Genomic DNA, 12,604 nt, shown 5'->3' with positions numbered 1-12,604 from the left:
AGTGGGCCAGGTACGGACTTCCTCACGTGCAGGTCCCTGCAACTGTCCCAAGAGCAACAGCACCTGTTGGTTAGGGGGGAGAGAGTAGAGAGAGAAAATGCTTTGGAAGCTCTCCTGGAAATCCTTGAGGGAAAAGGGATCCCCTCTGTAGTTAGGCAACACAGGTTTCCCCAGGTAGAATGGGGGGGCCCCACTGTCATGACGTCGCACTGGAGGTGATCCCGGAGGGGTAGCTTGTGCAGGAGCCGCAAGAGGATCTGGTACATCACCTGCATCTGGTGATCTTGGGGCTGACATGTTGTAGCCTTGTTTGAGTGCGCTGTCACTTTAAGAAACTTTGAGTGCGCTGTCACTTTAAGAAACTTTGAGAGCGCTGTCTTTGAGTGCGCTGTCTTTGAGTGCGCTGTCTTTGAGTGCGCTGTCTTTTATTGCCGGACACGTTGCTATGGCTGTGCCCGGCAACTTCCTTTTTTTTTTTTTGGTCCGGTCAGCAATTGTTTCCTCCGTGCAACACAGAGTGGATTCTCTAGTTCCGGCTTGCACACTGAAGAGGCGTCACCGCCGGGGCTTGACTGGGCGGAGCTGCGACCGCTCCCGCGCGCGGGAAATGCTGGAAACAATTTAACCCCTTCAGGTACAGACTTTCTCCACTTAATAATGGCAGCTAACAGTCTTTCCTTCACCTCCCCCACCACTTGTATATGCGCCTCGCTGAGTAAATTACTTTCAATGACACAGTTCAGATTCTGGGGGGGGGGGGAGGACTTGCTTTAGTGGCTGAATGGTTAAGGCGTACACCCGTATCCTGTTCGTGACGCCAGAAAACGATGTGGTGACCGGGGAGGGTGAGTCCCACGGCCACACACATGCGCTTGATGGTTAGCTACTTGGTTCTTGGGGCTAGGAGCCCAGGGTCAGGTGGTATTAACCCTTAGTGAGGGCCAGATGGTATTAACCCTCTCTGTCACGTGACGCCACTGTAGTCTTGGTATACCCCGGGAAACTACAGCTCCGGGGGCCTCCGTATCCCCGCTAGTTAGGATGGTAATAACACAGTCCACAACAGGGGGTTAAAACAACAAAGGCTTTACTGGCATGAAGGCAGGTGTCAAAATCTTCACAGCTTTAAACAGAGTGTCAAAATGTTCTGCAGGCAGTCTCTGGATCACACAGCTGATAATGCTTGAGCTTAGTTGATCATATACTGTATATACTCGGCTGCAAAAGCCGGATAGTAATTCAGGGCCTATGCTTAACTAGGCTGAAAAATAGATACACTTACTGAAGTGTCTGTAGACTTGAGGCTTTTCGCCGAAATAACGGATTGATCCGATAAATGAGCTGAAGTACTGGTTCTGTAATGTTTAGGGATACTCCACTCTTTGCTGTATTTTATCCTGGAGGCTTCAGGCCTGCACTGCTTTTCTGACTGTGTGTTGCTCTGCTCTGCCAGGAACTGAGGGAAGCATTAGACTGCTTAAACAGGAAGTACAATCCCTTATAAGGGCCTGATGAGGCTGAAGCTCATTGGTTGAGAGCTGTGGATCATAGAGACTGCCTTGTAGGATAACATAACACAATAAGGTCTTATCTAGCATTTAATCCTCCTGACTCTAATACCCTGACTTAACATGAGATGGCTGGCTAAACCCCTTAAAGCTATACACACCTAATAAACGTATTATCAACCATAACAGTATAAATCACATCATAATTAGCTGAGTCCCTGCAGGGAGACCCCACAAGCCGAGGGCCTCAATCTGACAAGGCCTACATTAAATACCTGTACTGGGACACCACAGCTTTGCTCACTGGATCCTGCTTGGGCGCTCAGCTTGGCACACTGCGTGCAGTTGGCATGCTATACAGGTTTAGGGCTGTGGTCTATTGTTATGTTTCCCAGACCTTGTGCAGTAACTCCAAGAAACGGGGAATGTGTTGGATTTTATTCAGTAGGAATTTATCTTTATTAACCACTTAAGGACCGCCTAACGACGATATACGTCGGCAGAATGGCACCGCTGGGCACAATCACGTACCTGTACGTGATTGTATAAAGCCCAGCGGTGGGTCGCGGGCGTGCGCCCGCTGCGCGCTCCCGCGACCCGGTCCGAAACTCTGTGACCTTGGCCACGTGACTCGCGGAACCGATCGCCGCTACAGTCCTGCGATCGGTACCCGGAGCTGAAGAACGAGGAGAGCCCTGTTTAAACACGGCTTCCCCGTTCTTCACTGTGGCGCTGTCATCGATTGTGTGTTCCCTAATATAGGGACGCACAATCAATGATGTCAAACCTACAGCCACACCTCCCCACAGTTGTAAACACACTTCAGGGAACACATAACACCTTCAGCGCCCCCTTTTGGTTAACTCCCAAACTGCAACTGTCATTTTGACAATAAACAATGCATTTTAAATGCATTTTTTGCTGTGAAAATTACAATGGTCCTAAAAATGTGTCAAAATTCTCCGAAGTGTCCGCCATAATGTCGCAGTCACGAAAAAAATCGCTGATCGCCGCCATTAGTAGTAAAAAAAAAAAATGCAATAAAACTATCCCTTATTTTGTAAACGCTATAAATTTTGCGCAAACCAATCGATAAACGCTTATTGCGATTTTTTTTTTTACCAAAAATAGGTAAAAGAATAAGTATCGGCCTAAACTGAGGACATTTTTATATATATATATATATATATATATATAATAGGATTTTTATAACCGCTTACCTGTAAAATCCTTTTCTTGAAGTACATCACGGGACACAGAGAAGCATAGTAATTACTATGTGGGTTATAGAGAGTACCTTCAGGTGTGGACACTGGCACGCCCTTAAGGCAAGAAGTTCCCTACCCTATATAACCCCTCCCATACCGGGAGTACCTCAGTTTTGTAGCAAGCAATAAGTGTCCCAAATACCCCAAAAGAGGGGCGGGTGCTCTGTGTCCTGTGATGTACTTCAAGAAAAGGATTTTACAGGTAAGCTGTTATAAAAATCCTATTTTCTTTATCGTACATCACGGGACACAGAGAAGCATAGTAATTACTATGTGGGACGTCCTAAAGCAATGCTATGAGGGGAGGGAGACCCCAAGAAATAAGCCGGGCGCCATCAAACATGAGGAATCAAACTGCAGCCTGCAGCACACTGCGCCCAAAGGCGCTCTCCTCATTCTTTCTTATGTCCAATTGATAAAATTTAGTGAAAGTATGGACAGACGACCATGTCGCGGCCTTGCAGACTTGAGCCATGGAGGCTTGATGATGCCCAGGAAGTACCCACCGCTCTAGTGGAATGTGCTTTAACCTTAAACGGGGGAACCTTTTAAGGTTAAAGCCATAGGCTTGAGTAATGACCTGCCGAATCCATTTGGAGATAGTGGACTTCGACGCTGCCTGCCCACATCTGGGACCTTCTGGCAGGATAAACAATGTATCAGTTTTCCGGACCTGAGCAGTAGCCTTAAGATAGATCTTAACTGCTCTTAATACGTCTAGCGTATGCAAAGACTTCTCCCTTGCAGAACTAGGTTCTGAGAAAAAAGAAGGGAGAACAAGATCCTGATTCAAATGAAATTTTTAAACAACTTTAGGTAGGAAAGCTGGGTGGGGCCGTAGGACCACTCTATCCTTATGGAATATAAGGTACGGTTCCTTACAAGATAAGGCCGCCAACTCCGAAACCCTCCTAGCGGAGGTTATGGCTACCAAAAATATCACCTTCCTGGTCAGAAGGACCAAAGGAATATGAGCCAAGGGCTCAAATGGTTGCTTCTGTAAGACAGAAAGGACCAGATTCAAATCCCATGGACACAAGGGAATCTTGACTGGTGGACTAAGCCGGATCACACCTTGCAAAAAGGTTTTGATCAGGGAATGTGTAGCTAGTGGCCTTTGGAAAATAATCGATAAGGCCGAGATCTGGCCCTTAATGGTGCTTAGGGCCAACTTCATGTCTGCCCCTAACTGCAGAAACTCCAGAATCCTGCCAATGAGATACCTCCGGGGATGCCAACCCCTGGTCTCGCACCAGGCCACATAAGATTTCCAGACTCTGTAATAAATGAGTTTGAATGCCGGTTTTCTGGCATTAATCAAAGTAGATGCCACCGCATTAGAGAGACCCCTTTTCTTTAAGATATGGGACTCAATAGCCAAACCGTCAAATTGAGAGACGGTAAGGAAGGATGGAATATTGGCCCCTGGGACAATAGGTCCGGCCGAAGCGGAAGGGACCACGGTTGCCCCACGGACATCCTTACAATGTCCGTGAACCAGGCCCTTCTGGGCCACGCTGGAGCCACCAGAATCACTGGTCTTCCTTCCGACTTTACCCTGCGAAGAAGACAGGGTAATAATTGCAGCGGAGGAAACGCATACATTAGGGAGAACTGGTCCCATGGGAACACCAGTGCATCCGTGCCGTAAGCAAGTGGATCCCTTGTCCGGGACAGAAAGTTGCCCACCCTTGCATTGAACCTCGATGCAAAGAGATCGACATGTGGTGTTCCCCACCTCTGACAAATGCTCTGGAAGATGTCGGGGTGAAGAGTCCATTCCCCCGGAAGCACCTGTTGGCGGCTTAGGTAGTCTGCTCGCCAATTGTCTATACCCGGAATGAACACTGCAGATATGCATGCAACATATTTCTCTGCCCAGGTCAGGATTCGATTCACCTCTCTTTGGGCTGCACGACTTCTTGTGCCCCCCTGGTGATTTATGTATGCCACGGCAGTGACATTGTCTGATTGAACCCTGACCGGAAGACCCTTCAACCTGTCTGACCAAGCTGACAGGGCTAGATAGACTGCTCGAATTTCCAGCAGATTTATGGGTAGAGACCTCTCGGAGGCTGACCATTTCCCCTGGAGAGACAAACCTCCCAGGACTGCACCCCAGCCTAGCAGACTGGCGTCCGTGGTCACAACCTGCCATGTCACGGGAACAAAGGACTTCCCCTTTAGCAGGTTCCGGGGAACCAGCCACCAACAGAGGCTCTGCCGGACTGACCGGGAGAGAGACATAGGGAGATCCAAGGCTTGAACCTTTTTGTTCCAAGCGGACAGAATGGCATGTTGAAGCTCCCTTGAGTGGAACTGCGCAAATGGAACGGTCTCGAACGAGGCTACCATCTTTCCCAGTAACCTCATACAGAGGCGAATGGGAGGCTGACGCTTTGCTTTGACTAGTTGAACTAGTTCTCTTAAAGCCTCGAACTTCCTTTGGGGCAGGAAGACCCTTTTTAGCTTTGTGTCTATGAGTAGACCCAAATATTCGAGCCTTTGCACAGGCATTAAGGCTGACTTTTCCAGGTTGAGAACCCAACCCATGGATTCCAGAAATTTTACGGTTCTGTGTACCGCTGAGTTTAGATCGGCCACTGACCGGTCTACCACCAATAGGTCGTCTAGATAGCCTATCTAAGGTCTCAAGGCATATCCATAGTAGCCTAACAGTGGAGCCAATACTTTCGTGAAAACACGAGGAACGGTGGCCAGACCAAAAGGTAAGGCCACGAATTGGAAGTGGCGCTGATTTACCGCGAAGCAGCTTCTGATGGTCGTGAAAGATAGGAACGTGCAAGTATGCGTCCTTTATATCGATGGACGCTAGTAGTTCCCCTCCTTGCAGGGAGGCCACCACTGACTTGATCGATTCCATCCGGAATGATTCGACCTTTAGGAACTTGTTTAAGGCCTTGAGGTCCAGGATGGGTCTTACATCCCCGTTTGGTTTGGGGACGGTGAAGAGATTGGAATAGAACCCCAAACCTTGTTCTTCCACTGGCAGTTCTCTGATTACCCCTTGGGATAACAGAGGATCTAAGGCCAATGCTAAGGACCTTCTTTTGCCGAGGTCCTTTGGGACGTTCGAGGTTAAGAAGCGCGGTGGAGGAAATTCGCTCAACTCCAGCTTGTAGCCCCCGGAGACCGTAGAGAGGACCCACCTGTCTTGGATCCTGTCTAGCCAAGCCTCCGCAAACAGCTGAAGCCTTCCCCCCACCCGGCTGAGTGGGGGAGAACCTTCATAATGCTGACTTAGATGCCGGCTTGGCCTGTGGCTTACGGTTCCAAGGCTTTTTGGAAGCCTGAGGCTGGCCCTGTGGCTTCCCACCTGTATTGAATCGTCCAGGAGGCCGTCGGAACTGCCTGGTACCGGAAGTACTAGGGATAGGAGAGGAGGATCTCTTAAAGGAGGGGGAACCCCTAAACCTTTTCTTTACTGGCAACAGTGTACTTTTGCCACTGGAAATTTTCTGAATATAAGCATCCAGATCTTCCCAAAACAAACGCTCTCCATGAAAGGGAAACCCCGCCAGTAATTTTTTACACGGGGCTTCAGCAGAGCAGTTCTTCAGCCAGAGTAACCTGCGCATATGAACTAGCGAGAGAGTGAGACGTGAGGACTGCTGAATGGAGTCCTTCATAGCATCTATGGCAAAACATAATGCTCTGGGAAACTCAGCCAAATTCTGGGCCTGTTGTGCCGGCAATTCCTTTAAGACCCCTTTAAACTGGTCTTTCAAGGCCTGGCAAATCCCAATAGCCGCAATTGCAGGCTGGGTTATTCCTCTCGCCGAAGCAAAAGATGTTTTTAATAAAGTCTTTAATCTCTTGTCTGTCGGTACTTTGAATACCAGAACGTTGTCTACTGGACAGGTCAAAGATTTGTTTACGCAGGACACAGCTGCGTCAACCTTGGGGATGCCCCATTTTTTAGTGAATTGTTCCTCCATGGGGTATAAAACCGAAAACTTCTTAGGAGGAAGAAAATATATATCTGGATGTTCCCAATCCTTGTAGATAAGCCCTTCCAGCAGGGGGTGAACCGGGAAGGAATAATTAGCTTGAGGAGCTTTTAAGGAGCCTAAAGATGAGACTGCACTTGAAGCTGGCTCTGAAAGTGGCAACTTGAAGGCCGAACGGACCATCTCAGTGAGGGACTGGACCAACAATTTTTCGGATTGTGACGCCGAAAAGGGTTCTCCCAAAGTGTAATCCTCAGAGTCCACTACTTCCAACTGACCTTCTGCCAGATCTCCAGAGGGTAAATCAACCTCTTCTGAGGATGCATGCCCCAAATCGAGGGACTCCTCAGAGGGAAAGGGGGACCTTGTGCGTTTTTCCCTTGAGAGAGAGGATGCAATAAAGGTCGCTAATCTCTGCTCCAGACCCCCCATAGCTGAGGCCAGAGCCTCCTGTGTCACAAAAACTGGAGCAGGTGGGACAAGGGCAGATCAGGCATCTGACAGACCTGATGGTTCACCCTGGGCCTCCTTCAATTTATCAGGAGAGGAAGCAGCCGCAGGAGCATGCCCGAGATCCTCTGAGCCAGATGGCGATCCCTTTGCTTTTTTGCTTCTAGTCCCTGAGCCTTTAGCCATGATAAAGCTGAGGTACTCACAATAGTTGCAACTACTTGCGAACCTATAGACCAGCACTGACGCTGCTATTTGATGGTTGGCAAGGTGCAGAGCCCACTATGCGCCTTAAGCAGATGTCACTGTCCACCACCAGTACCAAATACTGAAAGTATGTGCACAAGATCTCTGTGTCCACCGTCAGCCAGAACCAGTTAGGTGGACTGGAGCATATAAGGACCTGCTCTGTCCTGTAATCTCAAGTCTCATAGAGAACAGCTGAGATAGACCCCCTGCGCGCACGCGCGCGCCGCTGTTAGGCGTGCACCACGAGGCTACGCGCACACACGTAGCCGCACGCGCGCACATGTCGTCACACGCATCTCGCGGATCACGCCGCGCACATTCGTGCGCACCGAGGCAGCGTACAAAAAAAGTTCATTCGCGCGCCTAAGACACATCAATGTCGCGCGCGCATGACGCTACGCGCTCATGCATGAGGATGGAACACCACAGCTCCATGTGAGGACCAGGTAAGCCAAGTGAAGCCAAACATTTTGGACAACTTTTTCTGCTTTTAACCTGCACAGGAGGGGCTAACTACCTGACTAGAGATACCCCTCCTCCCCACAACACACAGGACCATATAGGAGAAGCACAGACAGATAGCTTAAGCAACATAATGGCTCAAATAAAGGAAGGTTACTCCTAGGACCAAGTCCTGAAGCACCTTCACTTACCTGATCCAACGCTGCAGGACTCTGCATAAACAGCAGTGCAATCTTCACCCATCACGGAGAGCAGCGTCTGTAGACCTTCAGGGACCGGGGTCCATGGACAGGAACACCACACCCCTGGACCCATATCACACCCTGTCAGTAGACTTTTGGTATTAGGAAATTGACCAAAGTACTGAATAACCAGGATCCAGCTCTCAAAGAGAAGCATTACAGGCCAAACCCCGTTCTTCTTAACCGGGGCCCGGATACCGTCCACTTTGGCTCAGAAGCACTTTGGACGGATCCGGATTTCATGGAGGCTTTTTACATCCAATATGGATCCCTCCAGTGGAGCTCCTTGGAGCACATGTTCACTCGTGACCAACACCTTAGACACTGGCAAAAAACTGAGGTACTCCCGGTATGGGAGGGGTTATATAGGGGAGGGAACTTCTTGCCTTAAGGGCGTGCCAGTGTCCACACCTGAAGGTACTCTCTATAACCCACATAGTAATTACTATGCTTCTCTGTGTCCCGTGATGTACGATAAAGAAATATATGTTTTTGGGGGATATTTATTATAGCAAAAAGTAAAAAATATTGCATTTTTTTCAAAATTGTCGCTCTATTTTTGTTTATAGCGCAAAAAATAAAAACTGCAGAGGTGATCAAATACCACCAAAAGAAAGCTCTATTTGTGGGAAAAAAAGGATGCCAATTTTGTTTGGGAGCCAAGTCGCACAACCGCGTAATTGTCAGTTAAAGCGATGCAGTGCCGAATCGCAAAAAGGGGCCTGGTCTTTTACCTGCATTTTGGTCCGGGTCTTAAGTGGTTAAACCTGATTTTCAAACGTTATCACGCTATGGTCCGGTTTCCTTTTATTATGGTATGACCCACGGATTGGTCGTCTGACACGCATCTAAGTCTCCATACTCTGAGGATAATCCCATTGTGGTTCCGTTCACCCTGGTTTCATCTTGCTCTTGGATCATTATACACTGCTGTTGTTTATCTGCAATCTGGTAAGCTGCTCTCCATGTGGTGGTAGTTTCCACGGATGTCAAGTGCACCTGGGTGTTGTTCGTCCTGATCTCCATTATCTGAGGCGTTTGTCCATCATTCAACCTCTATTTGGACTTTTGTTCATTTTGTTATATTTATACCTGCCTTGTTTGCTGAGTATATATATTAGTTGGCGCAGTTTTCTTTTTTCTATTTGTGTTTGTATTACGTGATTGCAGCCTTCTGGTTTTTACACCTGACTAATAATTTTTCCGGTTAGCGCAGTTTTTTTTTTTTTACGTCTTATGGATTAGACCCCTATTACAGCACCCTGTGCTTCCTTGGGATCTCCATTTGGTTCTCTCTACCCTTCAGAAACCACCCTTTGAATCTATTAGGAAACTCCCAATGGGTAATCTCTACTGTAAAGTATCCTTCATGGTGATTATTACATCTGTCGGACATGTTTCCGACTTGGTGGCCCTAATATGCAGAGTCTTTACTGATTCTTCACAGGGATGAAGCAGTCTTGCGTTCAAGACCCTCCATTATGGCCAAGGTGGTCTCAGCCTTCCACCTTAATGAGGGTATTGTCTTTCCTTCTTTGCACCCTGCTCAAAAGCATCCCAAAGCAATTGCTCTCCACTGTTTTAAAGGTTGTCAGAACTGTCAGGGTCTTTAGAAAGCCACAGCCTCTATTCAAAAATCAGATACTTTTTGTGTTTCCGACAGAATCTTGTCATGGACACCTTGCTTTTATATTCACCATTGCTAGGTGGATAAGACCACTCACCTTGAAGGGTTATGCTCTTAAGGACAGGATACCTCCCGGAAATTGTACATACTCCATCAGATCAGTGGGAGTTTCCTGGGCTCTTAGATATTAAGCTTCTCTTACCCAGCTTTATAAGGCCACCACTGGGTCTTCATAGCTTCTCTACATTCTACCAGGTGGATGTCCAAGCCTCAGCAAATGCAGCCTTCAGCCAAAAGGTTATTTTAGTGGCACTCTGAGCACTCTTTTAGTTGGGTCTCTGACTCCTGCTTGTTTTGTTTGGTTTATTGCCACCATTCTTCCTTGTTGTTGCCCACACCTCTTTTACAAGGCTTAGGGATGTCCCAAGGTCTATGAATTTAGAGCCTGTGTCATATACTGTACAATTCCAATAAAAGGAATTTGACTTTCCGGTAAATTCTATATCTTGGAGTACAGTAAAGGATACAGGCCACACTCCCCTCTGTTTCTGAACTACTCTAGATTGCTTGCTAAAAATAGGAGATCTCACAGAGTGGGGTAGGGCTATGGGGGTATGCCCAAGGGGTTTGTCCAAAAGCAGCCTATAACCCACGGTCTAATAATTACCAGCCTGTGTCCTGTAATGTACTCCAAGATATAGAATTTACAGGTAGGGCAATGTTCCTTTTTTCCCCCTTAGTTCTGCTGCACTATGCAGCTAGGAAGATTGCTCTACTGCTTTCTGGCCCTACTTTACTTTGTCCTGGATCACTGGAATTAGGTATGTGACATAGGAAGCTGCTTAGCTGACCCAGCAAATTTGTCACAAGCCTGGCTGTACAGTGTGTCAGTGGTGTTTAAGTGACAAGATTTACTGTACATAATTAGAAATCCCTTGCAGTAAAACATGTATTTTTCAGTGTATTTGACAGTTTGCAGTGACATTTGAGCTGTCAAATAAGGGCCTGTTTACACCATTGTGCTGTGATAGCACACGGTAATGCATGTTGCATATGTTGGTGTGCTGCGTTTAGTCATTTTGAAAAGCATCCCAACACATCTGCATTGCTGCACATAGTAAAGCACTACAATGTGTCATGGTGTGATGTGATAAAAACAATGCAGCAGGTCCCTTGTGATGCATTCGGCAGCCTATTTAAATAACAGGGTTGCTCTAACACAGGGATCTTCAAACTACGGCCCTCCAGCTGTTGCAGAACTACACATCCCATGAGGCATTGCAAGACTCTGACATTCACTGACATGGCTGGGCATGATGGGAATTGTAGTTCCTGAACAACTGGAGGGCCATAGTTTGAGAACCCCTGCTCTAACACAATGCATGTTAACACGTGACATAATGCATATGTGTAAGATACACCAAAACACATTGGGTTTGATTTTACTAAAGGCAAATATACCGTGCACTGAAAGTGCACTCGCTCCAGAGCTTGGTAAATGAGTTAAGCTTCACTTTGCAAAGAATACTCAATCAAATGCAAGGAAAATAATAAACAGCATTTTTGCATATAATTGGATGAAAGAAATCAGCAGAGCTTTCCCTCAGATCTAGAGAAAATGCACTTGAAGTGCACAGTATTTAGCCTTTAGTAAATCAACCTACCGTATTTATCGGCGTATACCGCGCACTTTTTTTCCCTTAAAATCAGGGCAAAATCGTGGGTGCGCGATATATGCCGATACCCGCTTCCTGCGCTGTGTTTGAACCACTTCGCCGACATATACTGAGTGCAGTACACTCGTGTATAGTCGGGAAGGCTCGGCTCGTGGTCACGTCCTGTGCGTCCTGTACGTCCTTTACGCGAGAGGAGCCGAGCCTGCCCGAGTATACCCGAGTGTACTGCGCTCGGTATATGTCGGCGGAGTGGTTCAAGCACAGAGCGGGAAGCGGGGATCGGCTGAAAAACACAGCGGGGAGGACACCACGATGGCCGCAGAAGGACGCCAGACCAGACAAGGCCGCCGATGGACGCGATGGACGCCGGGCAAGACACTGATGAGGGGCATCCAAACTGTAAGTATTTTATTTTTTTCCAGGAATTTTCCTTCTAGGTTGGGGGTGCGCGCTATACGCCGGGGCGCGTTATATGAAGATAAATACGGTAATTTTCTTGCTCTGAATATGCTCTAAAGGTTTGGTGGTCTTAACTGGTCTACATGCTGTCTGATATGTATTTGTGTGTTGTTTAAAAAAATAAATGATATGTCTTCCATAATTATGATGACGTAGTTTGCCAGGAAAGCCATTTTCATGTTTTACTTTTCTTTTCTTTTCTTTTTTTTTTTCCCAAGTCGAACACTCTTTACACAACCTTTGATGAGGTAAATATTTTTCTTATCTATGCAACTGTGTGTTTCTTCTAAATGTGTAACAGATACAGTAATAGCGAGCTTTTACATTTCTGCACTGTTTTATAGATGAGTAGGATTGTATGGGTAATATAAAACAGGCTGGACCAAAAAATGCTAAATATAATTCGATACTTTTAAGTTCTTGCCTAGTAGATGAGTATATTTAGAAATTATTAATTTCACATAAGGTACTATTACGTATAGCAGGGATCCTCAAACTACGGCCCTCCAGCTGTTGTAGAACTACACATCCCATGAGGCATTGTAACACACTGACATTCACAGACATGACTAGGCATGATGGGAATTGTAGTTCCTGAACAACTGGAGGGTCGTAGTTTGAAGATCCATGATGTATAGTATCTTTTCAGCATATACAGTGCCTTGCGAAAGTATTCGGCCCCCTTGAACTTT

The 12,604-nt window shown here is 47.0% G+C and overlaps 1 protein-coding gene across 2 annotated transcripts in view; it reads left to right on the top strand.

Annotated features, from left to right (window-relative positions):
* ERMARD (ER membrane associated RNA degradation) overlaps window positions 1-12,604 on the top strand; it is a 111,658-nt gene that overhangs the window by 53,752 nt on the left and 45,302 nt on the right. For both annotated transcript variants that reach the window (XM_040350932.1, XM_040350933.1), the window contains exon 10: window positions 12,131-12,160. In XM_040350932.1, the coding sequence (XP_040206866.1) occupies window positions 12,131-12,160 (30 nt within the window). The remainder of the gene's footprint in view (window positions 1-12,130; window positions 12,161-12,604) is intronic.

This window comes from Rana temporaria, chromosome 4 (assembly GCF_905171775.1).
Source record: "Rana temporaria chromosome 4, aRanTem1.1, whole genome shotgun sequence".
NCBI classification, from domain to species: Eukaryota; Metazoa; Chordata; class Amphibia; order Anura; family Ranidae; genus Rana; species Rana temporaria.
This window is presented reverse-complemented; position numbering and strand designations above follow the sequence as displayed.